This window comes from Numenius arquata, chromosome 1, assembly GCF_964106895.1.
Source record: "Numenius arquata chromosome 1, bNumArq3.hap1.1, whole genome shotgun sequence".
Taxonomy (NCBI): Eukaryota; Metazoa; Chordata; class Aves; order Charadriiformes; family Scolopacidae; genus Numenius; species Numenius arquata.
In genome coordinates this window covers 138,402,546-138,421,647 of record NC_133576.1, presented here as the reverse complement: position 1 = coordinate 138,421,647, position 19,102 = coordinate 138,402,546, and the positions used below count along the sequence as shown (strand labels likewise).

The following is a 19,102-nucleotide window of genomic DNA, read 5'->3' as shown; positions in this document are numbered from 1 at the left end:
CCCTTGTGAAACTGGTGAATTCCTGCATAGCAAAGCGTGCCATTACAAAGGCTGGGGCAGGGATGGGAGCGAATGTGTCGGTGGAGTTGCGAGCAGGATGAGGAGAGTTTACATTAATCGGCTTGGGAAATCGATAAACGATGGACTTGCGCTTACTGCATTTATATTCCTTTTTCAGCGAGGCTGAGCTCTGTGGGAGCGCAGACGGAAGGGAAAGATGCCTGTGGTGTGGCCAACGCTTCTGGACCTCAGCAGAGATGAATGCAAGAGGATCCTTCGCAAACTGGGTACAGTAAGATACAATTTGTGGGTCTGTATGTTTGCCCTTTTAAGATTTGCCTGGCTGCTTCTTCCACAAAATACTTTAATATGTCTACAGGCAACTTACAAGTCATTTCCTGCATTTTGCATGTGTCATTGGTTTGACAGCCCTGGCTTAAAATGATGTTTGGCAGATGCTCTCTGCCTGAGCAAAATGAGTAGAGCAGAATCGTTCTGGCTTGGTAGAAGCTCTCATGGAAGTGCTGGTCCATCTCTGCCTCCATGTTGCAGCGTTGCGCTGCTGTTCTTTTCATGACTATTAACGTGCGATGGGATAGGCTGTGAGAGGAGGATCTTTGTTTTTCAATTCTGTATTAGACACCTTTTTCTACCCAAAAAAAAGATGGAACCCTGGTTTAACTGGCACTCTGGGGCTGAGTTCAAGTAGTAAAGGTACTCTATCATAAAGACCTGAAACAGAAGAAAAAAGGTAGTTTGTGATTTGCAGTTACAGAGGTTGGTAGGGAAGTGTGAAAACAATGTTCCCAATTCATAACAACAGGAGTGTTTTGCATTATTTCAAATGTAGCTCAATATCTGAGAGCCCTGCCCAATAGAGATATATTGGGAGATTTCTTTGTGCTCTGTCCTTGCAAATACATGTATACAAGGAGACTTGCCTTTGTATGTTGGAAGGTAATAAAAATATTTGCTCTTTCCTCATCCACTTTTGGCTGCCACAGGAGAGAGAATCCTTTGTTACACCTTTGATCGGATCTTGTACAGTCATTTTTGAGTTGTTAAGAGCTGAATTTCTTCTTATTTAGTTAAGGATTTTTTTGCCAGTTGAATGATGTGGGGAAAAAAAAAATCTTGATTTCTTTTCAGACTTTCTTCTGAGGAGCATAATTTAGGAGATGATGTCAGGAAGAAAGTTGAGACTGCCTCTAACTTCCTGTGACAGTCAAGTCACAGCTTTTCTTGTTCTCATTTTACTTGAATGTTAAAAGATGATGTGCTGCACTTCTTAACTGTGCCAAGGTTTTCATACATCATGAAGCCATCCACTTGATTTTTGGAGAGCTGAGAATTTATTTTCCCTTGCTTTGCCCTTTTTATTTTGTTTCTTGGGAATCTGGGACTTGCGTTCTCTTGAAACAGACAGTGACGCAGATGTTGCAGACGACATTGCAATTAAGCTGTGTGTCCATTAAGGTGACAGCCCTGGGTCTTAAGCGAGGCTCAAGAAGTACGAAAACTAGGAGAAAGTGCAGGATGCCGATTTGGACTGGATCCATGCTACTAAATTTTGTTAACGTAGCTCCGCTGGCTGGGAGCGTGGAAAAAAAAGAACTTCCAGCTGCCGGCAGTTGTGCTGGCAGAACCTTGCTGGTTGCAGCTGAGCCAAACAAGAACTGCAGCTACACCTCCTTCAATGACATAACCTAGGCTGACGGGAAAAAAAAAAATTAAAAAAAATAAATCTTTTTTTTTTTTTTTTTTTTGTTGCTGGCATGAGCTGTGTCCCCACAAGGGGGCCCTGCCAGCGTTAACAGGATCAGAGCCTGGTGAAGCCGTGTCTCTCCCAGGGTAGAGGAGCTCTCAGTTTAAATAGATCGGAGGATGAAGGAACACGGGTAGTGGGAGCAGATACTTGTCTAATGGTCACATCCAGCAATATTCATCTGCTTGGTAGAGTCCCACTTTACCATCTCTCATCCCAACATCTTCTTTGGTTGACCGCTGGGCGGTTGCGGGGTAATTCCTCATGAGTGAAGTGCAGTGGTGTAGGTGAGGCTGAAATGCATCCTGAGGTGTGCAGTACCCAGCGTTGTTCTGTGGCATTCGTGGCTTATAAGTGATGAAGGGGATGAGGGTAGCACCTTATGCTCAGAAATAGTATTTATTTGTGAAACCTGGTTGGTGTTGGAAAGAGACTGCATCAGTTAGTGATTGCTGCATAGACATAAGGGTGAAGAAGCTAGCTATAGCTGTTCTGTAATCTTTACTAGCATCCAAAAGGCCAGACTTTGCGTTTTTAAAGCCCTAGCGTAGAGGATCTCTATTAAAAATACAGAAAGGAAAAAAATAAAAATCCTTGCTAAATAATTATACGGTTGTATCTGAGAATTACTTTGTGTTGTTAAGAGAGGAAAATAATTAGTATCTTAAATATTGTAACATGGTTGTCTAAATAAATGTTGATATTAGTAATAACCATTGCATTAATTAGCAAATGTTTTATAACCGAAGCTGCAAATACTTCTGTAGGTCACTCAGCATCCCTGTGCAGGCTGCATAGTTAAGCAAAGCGACTCTGCTTTGTGTTTTGTCTGCTTTAATCAGGACAGGGGAGCAGGACTTCTTTTCAGCTCAATTCCTTGATTTGATTTGTAAATTAGCTCTTTGGAATCCTCAACTGAAAGCTTTTCAGAACAGCATCAGTCTTTCTTTTGCAGCAAACTTCAGAGGTGTTAGGTTTTTACCCTGCCCCTTTTATTCTTGCTTTTGGTTCACTGGGATGGGTTGGTTGGCTGCTGAAATGGGGGTGCCGAATGAAAAGCACCCATGTTAAGTATCGAAAGAATTGATATTTCTGGCTTAAAGCAGGAGTTTCAGTAACATCTCCTTAAACTGTGCTAAGCTTAGAACGGCAAGTCATTCTCGGGCAAATTAACAGACTCCATTATTTGCATTAGGTGTAGCAGGACAAAATTCACAAGTTTCAGTAGCCTTTAACTATTCTATTTTTTAAAACACCAATAGCAGGACATTTACATAGGTCGCCTGGAATTACAAATTTATGTTAAATCAGAGTTGAGTTTTTGTGAGTTAATCTTCGTGATGGGTCTACATTCAAGAACAGCTGGATTGATTCTTTTGCGTTGAGTGGGTTTAATTCAGTATATTGCATTCTTTTCAGATTCAAGCAGTTCTGTGTATCAAGTAAATTGGCATAAAAGATTATGATGATCATATTTAACAGACTAGAGCTGATGTTCTCCTGCTAATCAAGCAACAGCATTACAAAAAAAATAATCAGTTGCTCTTTTTCAAGCCAACCTTTTCCATTGAACTTCTAATAATGATACGTGTTAAAGATTTTCTTCTCCAGCTTCTAGAGAGTTCTGAGCGACTGTCCAAATTTGGGGACTGTTTCTTCAAGCTTTCTGGCTGAATTGTCAGCTCAGAGAGAGCTTGAAATATTCGGTTGGGTTTATAAACCAGATAATCCTCAGTGATGATACAATTGTTTAATAGAAAAGCTGTACGCTGCAGAGTAATTGACTGAGAGAGTTCTAAATCATCAATCTTCTTTGAAAAGCACTAAATAATTGAAAGACATGTTCCTCGTAATGCTTTTGAAAATTAATAGAATACTGTCAGTAATACTGAAAATAACATTTTTTTTCCCTTGCTGTGAGTGTTAAATAGAAATATTTGCTCTAATTCTTCAGAACTGGAGGCATATGCAGGTGTCATCAGTGCCTTACGTGCGCAGGGAGACCTTACGAAAGAGAAGAAGGATCTTCTTGGAGAACTCTCTAAAGTGCTTAGGTAACCCCGATCTTTTTAAAATAAGAACCGGTGACCTGTTTTCTTTTAAGGTGTTGCGGGCTTTTTCTGTCGCTAGGATCACAAAGCAAATCTTAATTTATAGAGAGGCAATTCTCCCATCTTGTGGAGGTTTAACTCCTATTCTGCTTTGAGTTTTTAATAAGGAAAGCAACTGTGGTTGAAGCTTTACTGTTTTGTTGGTGTTTTGTGAGATACTGAGCGTTAGAAGGATTGTAGGTAGCTCATGGGGGTGAGCTACCTTGGAGTTTCATCAAGGTAGGACTTCAAGGTCTTCGGGCCCAAGTTACATCAAGAAAGGACTCGGCACGTTTTGTGCAAATTTTTCTATCATATGCTTTAAATTTATTGCTCCCATTTGGAGGTTGGATTCTAGCTGTTTCACAGGGGTACCCTACGAACAGTAATGTTCTTTTTATTCTTCAGTAATACATTCATTCTTTCTCACTGTGATAGCAGAAGTTAAGTGACAATCTCTTAAATGTAAATGCCTGTTCCCTTTCGTCTCTTGAGCAGATTATTCACAAGTTTAATTTTAGGTAGAAGTTTTAGATAAATGTTCGCGTCTCCCTCTGACTAAAATATATTGCCGGTTTTTTTAATAGTATTTCAACGGAGCGACATCGTGCTGAAGTTCGGAGAGCAGTAAATGATGAACGACTAACGACTATTGCACACAAGTAAGTTACAGGTCATTTTCTATGTGATTTCCAAAAGTACCCTTTGGAAAATCTATTATGCCTTAACTGAACGATAGAACTTTGAGGATTGATGGTGCTTTAAAGAACGGTAGTTAAGACAGTGTATGGATGAAGGAATTACTGTATCAGATTTACATCAGGGAAGTGGAAACAGTTACTTAGTTTTGGATCTGAAGGCATCCCATTCACTCTACAAGTATGATATAACAAACAGGCTTCTGTCATGAAGAGCTTTCTGTAAGACAGACCAGCAGAAAAAAGAGAAATCCAGAAGGAGGATGAACATGTTTGCTTTATTATTTTTTGGTTTACCTTTAATTTTATTTAAATCCATTTGGCAAGGTTCTATTAAGAGGGACTTAATTACATGGAAAGACAAAGGGAGGGAAAGAGATGGCGGAGATTAGTGGAAAACAACGTATCAGCACAGAGGGGAAAAAATGGTCAGAGTTAAAAAAAAAAAAAAAAAACTGCAGCAAGCTGACTGGTGACATCAGTGTCCCCTGTTCTCTGCCTGATGCAGCTGCTGTGCTGGCATCAACTGGGCTGGTTCCTCCTTGCTTTTGCTTTTGCAAGCTCCACATGATTTTGGGAGGTGGAGAGGAGCAAGAGGGCAAGTGCTTATATATCTTTGATAGCTACTTAACAATCTTACTGTTCAGAACTGGCTTTAAACAGAGCTGGATTGTAAGTGTGCGTATATTATTTTCTTTCTCTGTGTTACAACCAGTGATTTTTAAGTTTGTTGTAGCTGAGGGGTTTTGGGGACAAGAAAAGGAAGTCCTGCTTGGAGTTAGCAATTATCTGATCCAAGATTCACCAAAATCAGCATAATGTTTTAGTGCTGCAGAAGGACATTTAACATTTTAGTGTTTTAATGTTCAAGTTTAAAGAGTTAGAAATATGCTGTTTGCAAAAAAAACCCACCAACTTTCTTATACTCCTTTAAAGAAAGAGGAAAAAAAATGAAAAATAAGCATTTAATTATTGTATTAGGTTTATTTTCTTGAATTGAATTTCCTTTTTAAGTAGTAGTTCTGTTTTTAGCGTTTTACAGAAGAAGCATAAAGTTTGTCCTGAGGTGTTGAACTTCAGATGGATGAGATATTATATTCCAGACAAGGTGCAATTGTGAAGTGCTGCATCTTTTTATTTTTTCCTGTGGTAATTCTTTGTAAGTGCTGGTTGGTAATACAGTATTTGACTTAAATAATTCTCTAACTCGTTAGGAAAGCCGACTTCGCTAGCTTTGCTATATGCAGCATTTGTAGTCTTATTTTTGATTTTAAAAATGCATTTTGACCTCAGCTGATGTAGATCTGCTTGTACTATATGAATATGTATGAAGGACGCTGAAGCGTATCAGGATTTAACACCAGAGCAGATCCTCTGCGTTTTGCGAACTAATTTGTGGTAGCTTTTGCTGGGATTTGCTTGCAATAGTTCACGTGAGAAGTTGTTTTTCGGAATATATTAATACATTAAATGGGTTGATTTGCTTAAGAACGTAACAGCATTGAAAAACAATTTGCCATTTGGTTTTGCTGATTTGACAAATGAGTCATGTAAAACAGTCATAAACGGAAACACTTCTCCATCTAGATAAGAGCAGCATTTTCTGGAACTGTTCTAGTTTGTGTGTAAATTCTAAGAGAAAATGAGAGCAGCAGGTTGGTTGCAGTTGAAGAAGGTGCACAGGGTGTATTTAAATAATTTCATGTCATGTTACCCTGTTTGGGAGTATTTTAATTAAGTCTGAAAATCTTTTCTGTTCAGGTAAAACAAGGTTTACATTAGAAGCTGAGGGTGTTTTTTTTTCCTGTAACATAATCAGTTTCAGTAGTCTTTTATGAAATCTATTGGAGGTCTAGGCATTTTTGTCATCCAGAAGTAGAGAGTGTACCAACTCTACCTGAACAGTAGCTAATCTAATTATGGGGTTTTGAATATCCACAGACCTCTGGCCCTTTAAGGGCTCTGTGAAACAAAACAGTAAAACAAGAAGCAACTCTTAAATTTTCTATGGGAGGATTTCTACATCAGGTGGGAAAAATGTAAGGGCTTTCATGAAATGAAGAAAGTTGAAGATCATTGTTCTAGTATGTCTTTAGAAAATGCCTTTTAGGCTTTCACTGTTAGAAAAAAAGGCACTTAAATAAGAGTACTGAGTATTTTGGAAACGGGGCAGAATACTTACAAAATGTGCATTTCTGTTTAGTATGTCGGGACCAAATAGCTCTTCCGAATGGTCTATAGAAGGTCGTCGACTGGTGCCGCTGATGCCACGGCTGGTTCCACAAACGGCTTTTACTGTTACCGCTAACGCTGTTGCCAATGCAGCTGTTCAGCACAACGCATCTCTGCCCGTTCCTGCAGAAACTGGAAACAAAGAAGGTGAGAGAAAGCCGGGATTCTACTGCAATCTCTGGGAATATTAAAATAATGTCACAGTATAACTTGCTATCTTAGATTTTAAGTGTTAGATATTTTTTTTTTTTAAATTCTAAATCATTCTTACTGCACAGCATTCACAGAATTATGAAAAAAATTGTTTTTTTTCTTTTTTTTTTTTTTTTCCCTTTTTAGAAAGATGCCTTTGCAGCATCTGTAGCATAAATCTGACAGCTTTGTGTTAGTGAGTACATTAGTAAGTGGAATTAAAAAAATTGCCAGAAAGCAAGGAGGAAATTCACTGGTTAACTTGAGAAGCTCTATAAACTATAAAAATTTAGATTGATGGCTTAAGGTTTTGTAAAGTTCTGGAAGCGATGAAAGGTGTTTCAGAACACTTTATTTTAAGAATGTAAGTAGTTTTTGATGAAAGTCAAGAAAATTTTTTTCGTTTTCATTTTGTTTTGTTTTAATTTTTTTTTTCCTTCAGATTAAACGTACCAATTATTGAGTTAAAAAATGGCTTTCTGCTGTCCCTATGCCTTTTAAATAATGCTAGTACACATTCCGTCTAGCGGGGCTGAATAGGCTCGAATTATGCTTCATTGCAAGTAAAGAATGTGTAACGCTTCTTGAAATAGGCTGTTTTATGCTGTTTTTTTGAGAAATACTGGATCATTGTACTATTAGTTACAAGCAACAGTTTAAAAAAGCTGATTAGCAAAATCAGTTGTTCATTACTGAAGGAGTATTTTGGTTTCTTCAACTGATGTACTGCTGAGGAGAGGCACTAAGGTAGTTCCTATCAGTTACCAGTCTAGATATGGTCATTTACAGAAAAGCAAAAAGATCGAAATATTGAATTAATGCTAAAATGAAAAATAACAAATTGCAAAGTAAAACATCAGATCGATACAAATAAAAAAAATTCTAGAATGGGCAGCAGATGTCTGGGGATGGGAGGAGGGGAGGTTAGATTTCTGTGTTGTCTTTGAAGGCCGTTAATTCCATGGCTACGCTTAGGTCAAACTGGGGAGTATTCAACAATAACAGGATTGCAGAGGCAAAGATGCGGATAATGACCCAGTAAGTCTTTGGCTTCCGTTTCAATTGTTAAAAATAGTGGTAGAATAATGGGATTCTTCACATCAGTTATTTGGAAGGTGTCTTTTCTCCTCTTCAGTGGTGGTTTGCTATTCCTACACAAGTACCACTTCAACCCCAACATCCACCCCTGTTCCAAGTGGCAGTGTAGCAACAGTGAAGTCCCCCAGACCCGCCAGTCCAGCCTCCAATGTAGTCGTCTTGCCAAGTGGAAGTACTGTTTACGTCAAAAGTAAGTGATACTAGCAACTGATTAACAAAAGGGAAAGAAAGGGACAGTCTGGTGGCTGAAGCATGGACTGAGTTAAACGCTCTGACCTTGGGCAGGTCATTTTAATGCCTTTATGCCTTCGTTTTGTATAAAGAGTGAATTTATTGCTTCCCTTTTTCAGGGAAATTGTGTTCAGGATTGATCCACTCACTGTAGAAAGCTGCAGGGAGCAGTAATGGCAAGGAAAAGGGAGTGAATAGTATTTTGAAAATAAAATACAGGCGTTGCTGTATATCAGTGGATTTCTAATCCAGTTTGTCCAGGAGTTAGTTGTCTTTAAGGTGGCTCTGCTGATCGCTTCTGCAGAGGACTTCCCTCTTCCTTCTGCTTAAATAATACACAGTAGTCACTTATTTCGGTTAGAAAAGGTCCCTCCTTTCCACTTTCACAGTTGAACTAGACTTTTTTAGAATACATTAATTTGACAAGCATTTATATTTGTATTATATATATATATTGCATTAACTACGTCTGGCCATTTGTGATTTATTTGGAAGCGAATCTTAGTGAGCCTTGCGTTCCTGGGCAACTCTGAAAACTCCATACAAAATCCTACCTGATACCCATCATCATGTATTTAAATTTGGAAATTCAGGGCATTACGTCTAGAAACAGTCTTTTTTTCTTGTCTTCCCCCTCTTCCCTGCTTTCTTTGGCTAATCAATCAGCTAGTTCTAAAAGCAGAATACATCCTCATTCATATGCCCAGCTCATCAAAGGTAGTTTTATTTAACTGATAATTAAAAATGTTTCCTTCTGTCCTTACTTGGTGTATCAAAATGCAGGTGGCAAAGAACAATTAATAGTGAGGTTGATAAGGGCTATTTTTATGCTTACTGTGGATACCTTTAATATTTTTAAAATTACTGTAATCTTTTTGCTATATGTGTGTGTTTGTATAAATTTGTAGCTAGTCAGAAATGTCACATTGTACATAAATATAATGTTACCTGCAAACCACCATCTTTAATGTCTGTATCAACGCATGGAATCCATTACATTAAGATTTTTCATTTTTCTGATCTAATACACTAATCACTCAGCTCTAGTTTAAAGATTCGGGGGGAAATGTTCTTAACCTCTTAAAAATTTAATTTAGACCTCTATTGAATTATTACATGGTAATGAGTATAAAACCAGTCTAGACACATGATAGAGGGATGAAAGGTTCTCATTTTTATTCTGTCCATCCCTTGATTTCTTTCTTTTTTTTTTTTTTCCCCTCCTCATGTTTTTTTGTTTGGTTGGCTGGGTTTTTTTTAAGGAATGTGTGTTTTTCAGAATGTGTTATATCAGTCACGTTAGGTTTAACAAACATTCTTAAGAGCAGGCTCAGGAGGCCTGAGTTATAGTCGTGACTTCGCCACTGATCTGTCGTGTGACCCCATCCCAGTCACAGTCTGATTGAGCCATTAACCTCTCCGTGCCTCTGCTTCCTCGCCCGTCAAGTGTGAGTTATAGTCGAGCTGTGTTACCTTTTAGCTAAATGCTGGTGGAAAACTTTCACAGAATGATACGGGGTTGGAAGGGACCTTTGGAGATCATCTAGTCCAACCCCCTGCCAGAGCGGGTCCACCCAGGGCAGGTTGCACAGGAACATGTTTGGGTGGGTTTTGAATGTCTCCAGTGAATGGTGGTGAATGTCTCCACCACCTCTCTGGGCAGCCTGTTCCAGGGCTATGCCACCCTCAAAGGAAGGAAGTTCCTCCTCATGTTTAGGTGGAACTTCTTATGTTCAAGTTTGTGCCCGTTTCCTCTTGTCCTATCCCTGGGCACCACTGAAAAAAGACTGACCCCATGCTCTTGACACCCTCCCTTTAAGTATTTATAAGCATTATAAGCTTTGTGCAAATGCAGCTTCTAACATGAAATTGCAGAAATAATGTTCTTAGAGAACCCCAATAGTGAAAACAGGAGATGAAATGAGCTGTACTTAACATAAAACAGTGTTCTGCTAGTTTAATCTTACTTTCTTCTGTGTTGTGATTTATTTTATTTTTTTGTGGATGAGGACCACAAAGAAAGACCTCTCCCTCCACTATTTCTTGGTGAGCCACCAAAATAACAGCTGTGTCCTGACATCCTTGCTGCACATGGATTTTGATTCAAATGAATTTGGAGATTATGAAATTCTTGTACGTTTTCTATGTGATTAGTGTCCTCACAGTTATAAGTTTGTGTAGTGCACTCACAGTAATACATAAAAACCTGTTCATAATAGACCATAAAGTCATGTAACCAAATCTCTGTTTTATAGATGGAGATCACCCTTAGGCTTGTTCAGGGCCATAAACAAATTATTGGTTAGAGCTTTGAAATCTGGACTTGTAGATCCACGCTTCGTCTGTACTGCTACAGCCAGCTAAATTTTTTTTTTTTTTGGAGTTCAAAACAAACTCAAAATTGAGTCTTTTCTCCCTTTTCTGGTTCAGTTTTCCATCTTTGTGTGGATAAAACCGTCAGCCTTCTGAAATGTACCTGCAAACGAGCTGGTGCTCCCTCTAGGAGAGAATCCCATTTTCCAGAAATCACTTGCTGTGCTACTGGGCACTTTCCTGCCCATGTTGATTCCTGTGTCTTCACTTTTTTGGAATGCCACATTATTTAGTTATTTTAATTAGAGATTGTCAGTAATTAGATCTTGACCCTAATTAGGGATTGCCTGCCAACCAAGTTTGCTTGGGTTACCAGTGAGACTGCTTTTTACTGTGACAGCATTTTTTTGTCTCTAAGCCCCAGGCGTAAAGAACAACATCTTCAGCTTGTTCTGTCTAAGGAGATTGTGTATTTTTTGCATATATATATATATTTTTTTTTTTAATTGTTTAACACTGGCTAATTTGGTAAACATAAATGCTACTCTATAGCTGTAAGAGTTTTTCAAAGTAATTAAACTACATCTTAGGTATACCTATTTATGAATCTTTTGCCTACTTAGGAGAGTTTTGTATGGATTTAAGATCCATTGATCACGCTGCAGAAGGAGCTACCCATTGCTTAGCTGAATATTGCAGCAGACTTTTTTTCTACATATGCAGTAAACGATTGTGAGGAAGAATGAACTCCTTTGAGGCCGAACTTCTGTTTTTTTTCATGATTGTGTGTTAGGTACTGTTTTATGAGTGTTGCACAAAACACACCAAACAGGGCAGAAGCTGATAAAGTGAGGTTTGACCTTAATAGTTAAGGTATGTCATTAAAAAAAAAAAAAAAGGATCTCAAGGTGCTGTGCTGAGGTGAATAACAATCATAGAATAGAGTCGTCTAGGTTCGAAGCAATCCTGCTTCAGCAGGGGAGTTGGACTAGATGATCTATATGGTCCCTTCCAACTCTAAAAAAATTCAGTGAAATTCAGTGAAGGGACCTTTCAGGTCATTGAGTCCAACCATTAACCCAGCATTGCTCAAACCACCACTAACCCACCTCAGCACCACATCTGTCCACCTTTTAAATACCTGCAGGGATGGTGACTCCACCACTTCCCTGGGCAGGCTGTTCCAACACTTGACAACCCTTTCGGTGAAGAAATTTTTCCTAATATCTATCCTGAACCTCCCTGACACAACTTGAGTCCATTTCCTCTTGTCCTATTGCCTGTTCCTTGGGAGAAGAGACTAACCCACCCCCGGATACACGCACCTTCCAGGAAGTTGTAGAACCGCCCCCATGGCTACACCCTCTTTTCAGGGAGTTGGAGAGAGCGAGGAGGTCTCCCCTCAGCCTCCTTTTCTCCAGGCTGAACAGCCCCAGCTCCCTCAGCTGCTCCTCACAAGACTTGTGCTCCAGACCCCTCACCAGCTCCGTTGCCCTTCCCTGGACACGCTCCAGCATCATAATGTCTTTCTTCATTGGACTGAAGCAGCTGGAGGTTTGTGCTTGAGCATCATTAATACACATTCAGCTGAGGCTCCAGATCCTATTGCATTATTAGAATCATAGAATCGTCTAGGTTGGAAGAGACCCTTGGGATCATCGAGTCCAACCATCTACCCTACTCTACAAAGTTCTCCCCTATACCATATCCCCCAACACCACATCTAAACAGCTCTTAAACACATCCAGGGATGGTGACTCAACCCCCTCCCTGGGCAGCCTGTTCCAGTGTCTGACCACTCTTTCTGTGAAAAATTCTTTCCTAATGTTCAGTCTAAACCTACCCTGTTGGAGCTTGAAGCCATTCCCTCTTGTTCTATCGCTGATTACCTGTGCGAAGAGACCAGCACCAACCTCTCTACAGTGTCCTTTCAAGTAGTTGTAGAGAGTGATGAGGTCTGCCCTCAGCCTCCTCTTCCTCATACTAAACAGTCCCAGTGCTCACATCTCTGTCAGTGCCCAAATCTAGCATTTCCACCCCTGTTTTGAGTCAAGGAGTCACTCTGACATAAGACATCCCAAGAAAATTCAGTCTGGTTTTGATCCTACTGGAGTTCCAGACGGAAGAATCTGGAACACAGTCTCATCTGTCTTTTCTGGTCATGATTTGCCCATTGCGCTCAAGGAGCTTACCACCACAACCCACCCAGGCAAAACAAAAAAGGGAGAAGGGTACTGTAATGATCAGTAGATACGGAGGTTGAAATCAGAGAAGACTACAGGAGGGTTAAATTCAGTAGCCCAGTTGCTGTGAAGAAAACCAGCAACGACAACAACAGCGTAGTGTGAAATTTTAAACTGAGATGTGCATGATGTTATCCTACCCCCCTCTCCCTTGTGTGCGTAGCCTTATCAGTCAGGCTTCTGGAGACAGAATGAAATCTCTGTACTGGCTCTTGCAGTTTTTTAATCTCTTAAACCGACCGAAGTAACCCAGTAGCTGAGTAGCTTGGGTTTTTGGGGGCTTGTTTCTTTGCTTTATGGCACTTTAAGTGTGCTCTATCTCAAGGACTAAGACCATCTACGGTGCGATACAGGTTAGTTGTGACCATAAGAAATAATTTATCCTCTATTTCATTTCCTCTTATTTGAGAGTGGGTATAAGACGCGGCAAGTTTGAAGTATTTTAGAAAGCATTGAGCGCCGCAAATGGGGAAAATATAATTTGAAAAAGTACTTCTCTTCCAGGTGTCAGCTGCTCAGATGATGATGAAAAGCCCCGCAAAAGACGGCGAACGAATTCTTCTAGTTCTTCCCCTGTGCTGCTGAAAGAAGTCCCAAAGGCGGTGACTCCTGTCACTAAAACTATCACAGTGCCTGTAAGTGGCAGCCCCAAGATGAGTAATATAATGCAGAGCATTGCCAACTCCTTACCACCACACATGTCGCCTGTGAAAATAACCTTCACTAAGCCCTCAACACAGACAACAAACACGACAACACAGAAGGTATGTGGGGGAAGCTGCCAAATGTTACTTTATTCTGGTTTTATCAATGAATAAGACGTGATGTTTGACTTTTCCTTTCTATGAACTGTCTAGCTGGGGTTTTTTTTAAGGATAAGGTAATCCCTCTTTAAAACGAACAAAGAGGAAAAACCGAGATCTTGTATGAATTTAGTTCACCTGTGTGTGAAAGGACCTGGATTGACAGCCGTGGAGACTGAAGCCCTCTTTTTATCCACAGAACAGGTACAGCACAGGCAGCGGGAGTGCAAGCTTCCCCCAGACTGCCCCACCAATGTGCCTCAACCCTGACCTGAAGGGACCACTTCTAGGGATGAGAGGGGATTCAGTCTCCATGCTCATTCAATTCTTGGCCTCTCTGGTGAGACTGCCAACAAGGTTGCCAGTTAGTACCATTTGTGGTGTTGGGTTTTGTGATATGGACACTAGTCCACTGAGAACTGGATCACATAGGCCACTGAACAGCCTTCAGATGGTAACAACTATTGGTCAAAGGTAATCTTTCTTATTTCTATTTTCCTTATTTATAATTATTCTTTGCAGTAGTGGAATTCCAGGAGAGGTGGCGTGGGCTTTCCCTAGCCAAGCCTTTTGTCTAGACACTAGTTTTACGGGGGTCTATAAAGCTTATTCTTGGAGCTGGTCAAAGACTGGGGGGGGCTTTATTTTCCTTTCAGTTCTAGCGTGCCATTTCTCATTCTACATTAACAGTGTTACAGCAGTCAAAATCGGTTGCATTATTTCAGCCGATCGTGCCCAGCTTTCACCAGAATGCAGTGTGTGGAAAAGGGTTTTCCTGTGTGGAAATTTTGTGTTGGACTCCCATTTTATGTGCCTGATCTATAGCGTGACTATTTTCCCATGCTTTAGGAAGCATTTAAGATGTGTCTACTTTTTTGTTCTTAAGATGTAAAAAAAGATTAATGGCTCAGACCGAGTTCATTCTTGGTACAGTTATTAATTAAGGCAGACTTGGGGGGAGTCTTAATTAATTAATGGCCTTGGAATTAATTTGGCCTTGATACCAACAGACTGATGGTAGGCTGGCCACTAACAAGCATTTTTTTTCCAACTGTGAGAGTTTGACTATTGAGCTCAAACCTTCACACGGTATTTGTTCTATTAGTCGTCTCAATTGTTTTATAACTCTATTTGGATTAGCAGAGTTCCCATGTCCTGATTTTTGGAAACTTTAAAACCAAGGAAGATTAACTGAAGTAATGTGCAATAAAGAACTTGCTTTCTGGCCTTTTCCCACTTCAGAGTTCTTTGATGCTTTCAGTTGATTCACTGTTCTTTAACAGTGTCCTTAATCAAATTTCATCTCTGAATACATGTGTAGAAATCCGTGAGCAAGCATAAACCATCAAATAAAATGTCCTGCATCCAGTGCAGCAAATTCACAGTGAGAACAGAGTTTCTTCCACCCATCCTGTTTCTCTTATTTTGCTCATCTTTTGTGTAGGAAGAATTTTTTTGCCTTAAACATCTTAAACATTAAATGAGTATTATATCATGGTAGTTAAAAATGGAGTGTATTAAATCCCTGAAAGGGAGAGAATGGACTGTTGATAGAGTCTTTTCTGCAGTTGTGCCTCTGCTTGTCCTGACGTGGAAATTTTAGGGTTTGCTTTGCGTAGTAGTATTTGACTCTCTTACTGATCTGCAACGATAGGAAAATCGTCACTTGTTTCATTAGGGAGCTTTAGTAGCGTTTGTATCTGAACTTGTCACACTGCCCTCTTTTGTTGGATTTAGATAATGTCAAAACCAGATCATTTTGGTGGGAGAAATCCCTTTTAGTAGTTTTAAATTAAATGTCAGACTTGTTAGACTTAAATTGGAAATGTACTATTTTAAACAAGTACAGTTGGTATGAGTGAAGTTGTTGGATATGAAAGAAATTCTCCGTTTCCGCGCGCCAGCTTTCTGAATTGTTTTGACATTTTAGTAGGTTGGAGGAAGATTTGTCGGAAGAACTAATAATGCCACAGCTCTAATTTTTGGATTCTCTTATAATAAAGTCCTCTGTCTAGGACACAGAAGGAATCTAGCTAGTGAGGCTTCTGGCAGCTAATGCCTTTATTTCTTCAGGGACTAGATTTTGATGTCTCTCAAAATAGAGCTGACAGGACTAATTTCAGTGTATGTCAGGAATTTGTTTTTACGTTAAGAATTAGAATCAACAACAACAAAAAAGCAAGTTTTGTTTGTTTGTTTTTTTTAGATCAGGCAGTCTTTCTGCTGTAAAAGATGTGATGCAGTTTTGGTACCCACGATGAGGTTACTTTGGTCATTTCAAAGTAAAATAGTATCAAAAATAGTATCTTAAAAATACAATTTCTGTAATTTGAGCTTTAGTGCTTTTACATTTTTACCTGAAAGTTCTCTCTTCTGGATAGACTTTATACATGGAGACCACTAGACTTTGTTCTGTGTGAATTTTGAAAGAAGAAATAGAATAGAAAGACCCAAACCTGCCTGGTTACAGGACAGCAATCGCTGTTGAACTGTAACGCTCTACAGACTTTTTTTCCTTGCATGATTAAATAGTTATTAAGTGATAATCTTGGGCTGATGGTTTTATTTCTGTCTTTGAAGAACATTGGTCTTCAGGAGATGTGATTACGCCTGATTCATTCTACATACCTATACTTAGTTGAGATGCTGAATTTACCTTGTTGCACTATGGATTATATAGGAACCTTAATGTGAATAATCTGCCTTTTTTAACTGCAAGTTGTCCTTTGGCTGTATTTTTAAATTAATTATCCTAGGTGGAATGGAGCTGGCCCTAAAATCCAAACGCTTGGGAAGTATTTCTAGCATTAACTGACTATTTAAGAAACAAGATAAAACTCCAGAGGCATGTCATAGGATCTTTCCACCTGCAAGTCTTGTACCAGAATCAGACTGTGTCGGGTTCAGCTCGTCTGCGTGGTCATAGCGTAAGAGCAATTTCAGAAGGGTGTTTTGATTAAATCAGGGTTAGACAGAAGGCAAAAATAAGAGTGATGCAGAGAAAATGGTCTCCCTGGAGAATGCAATCAAGTGGTAGAGCAGCAGATGTGGAAACCTTGTCCTTCACACATTGGTCAGTTGTGGTGAACCTGCTGTAGGTCATGGAGGTAGTAAGGCTTTGGTTTTCTTGAGATCAAGATATTAAAGATTTAGCTTAGTAGTGGGGACCATAAAAACTAAGCACTTGGAGGGAAAGGAGAGGCAGAGGCAGTCATGGTTGTGAAATTTGCTGCTTTTATTCCATCCATGTGATTATCTTTTTTTTTTTTTTAAAGACAAATTATAAACACTTAAACTCTTGATCTTCCACCTAAGCCTATTTCAGGTGCCATTATCATACTATTTTGTTTCTCTGTCAGGCAAGGTTTCAGTAGTCCTTGGGCAGTAGTGTAAGAGTTCTGGTTTGAGGTGACCCAGATTTTCTTTATTCCTTCTCTACCTTTTTTTTTTTTTCTATCTGCTTTTGCTACATCAAATCATTAATTTTCAAGGTTTTAATCAATGAAATTTTTGTTGGAACAAATGCATTATTAAAATAATTTCTCAATATTCTTGCATGGTAAACTGAAAATGTGTTGTATATCTGTGCTGTCTGTTTCTATTTTAACTCTGTGTCTGTAAGTACAAGGAGGTACATATAAGCAGAATAAAAGGAATCTCTTTACATAAATAGTGCCCATATTTAATACTTGAAGAAATACGTAGTTTTTCTAGGTCAGTTGCATAAGAACAGACCTCTTCCAATGTTACAACGAATTCTGTGGTTTTCTGTGTCAAATCAGATTCATGGAGTTGTAATTGTAACTCACACCAGGGGTAATGTTTACTGTCTTTAGACAAATGGTTTTCAGACAGATAAAGAATTTCTTGTTATTGAGAGCACTAATTAAAGCAGAAATTGTTTTAAACCTAAACCAGGTTTTTCACTGATGAAATATTGATTGCTTACGGCCTTGTGAATCAAAAATATTTCCCATTACTGACTCAGCAGCTGCTGAGTGGCATCGATTCTCTCACTGCCATTTTTTGATATATGTGCAGGGTTTTGGAGAATGGTGTGTAAAACCTGCTTGAAATCCCTTCTGTTCCATTTAAAATGGGCTTCCCGGCCCAGTTTAGTGAAGGCGAGCAGTATATTCCTGTCCATTTGCCTTCAGACATGAGATAATACTACTTTAATTAGATAGCAGTTGTTTTCCTTAAAAACAAGCAAAAAAACCCCAAAGGAACAACAAAACCCTTCTCATTTTAAGGATGTTTATCACCACTTCTTCAAACAAATTGAAAATTTTTATTGCCTGCAAATGTGAATATAACACTCTTAAATGGTCTTAAACGTGTATCCTTGAAACTAAATACACGTAGGCAGATACATTACTGAAACTTTGTGCTTTTAAAGAGTTGCAAAGAACAAATAAATTTCTTTTTGTTTTTCTTCTTTCAGGTGATAATAGTAACCACCTCTCCAAGCTCAACTTTTGTACCCAACATCCTTTCAAAGTCCCACAACTATGCAGCAGTAACGAAACTTGTCCCGACGTCAGTCATTGCCTCAACTACTCAAAAGCAGCCGGTGGTTATAACCGCGTCTCAGTCCTCCTTGGTCAGTAGCAGCAGCAGCAGCAGTAGCTGTTCCACTCCCTCCTGTACCGCAAATACTATTGCTGTGACTGCTGTCGTATCATCAACTCCGTCGGTGGTTATGTCAACCGTAGCACAAGGTATGGCAATAATACTGTGTTTATAAAAGGTTTTTCACTGATGAATTGGCTGTGCTGTCCTACAGTGAGACCTGGGCAGGCTGGAGAGCTGGATGGAGAGAAAACATAGAAGTTCAACAAGGGCAAGTGTAGGGTGCTGCACCTGGGGAGGCATAACCCCATGCACCAGTACAGGATAGGGGTGACCTGCTGGAGAGCAGCTCCGTAGAGAGAGACCTGGGAGTCCTGGTAGGCAACAGAATGACCATGAGGCAGCAACGTGCCCTTGTGGCCAAGAAGACCTATGGTCTCCTGGGGCGCATTAAAAAAAGTGTGGCCAGCAGGTCGAGGGAGGTCATCCTCCCGCTCTGCTCTGCCCTGGTGAGGCCCCTTCTGGAGCACTGGGACCAGTTCTGGGCTCCCCAGTTCAAGAAGGACAGGGAACCGCTGGAGAGAGTCCAGTGGAGGGCTACGAAGATGATTAGGGGACTAGAACATCTCATGAGTAAAGGCTGAAGGACTTGGGTCTTTTTAGTCTGGAGAAGAGAAGGCTGAGGGGGGATCTGATCAACACCTATAAATACTTAAAGGGTGGGTCTCAGGAGGATGGGGTTAGTCTTTTTTCAGTGGTGCCCAGGGATAGGACAATAGGTAGCAGGCACAAACTTGAACACAGGAAGTTCCATCTAAACATGAGGAGGAACTTCCTTCCTTTGAGGGTGGCAGAGCCCTGGAAG

The 19,102-nt window shown here is 39.8% G+C and overlaps 1 protein-coding gene across 1 annotated transcript in view; it reads left to right on the top strand.

The window, feature by feature from the left end:
• The first annotated feature begins 217 nt into the window (after positions 1-217).
• The window catches only part of EMSY (EMSY transcriptional repressor, BRCA2 interacting), a 43,256-nt gene continuing 24,371 nt past the window's right edge, over positions 218-19,102 (top strand). The window contains exons 1-7 of the mRNA XM_074150248.1: positions 218-287; positions 3,720-3,819; positions 4,443-4,517; positions 6,757-6,932; positions 8,113-8,265; positions 13,367-13,626; positions 18,110-18,386. Of these exons, the coding sequence (XP_074006349.1) occupies positions 218-287; positions 3,720-3,819; positions 4,443-4,517; positions 6,757-6,932; positions 8,113-8,265; positions 13,367-13,626; positions 18,110-18,386 (1,111 nt within the window). The remainder of the gene's footprint in view (positions 288-3,719; positions 3,820-4,442; positions 4,518-6,756; positions 6,933-8,112; positions 8,266-13,366; positions 13,627-18,109; positions 18,387-19,102) is intronic.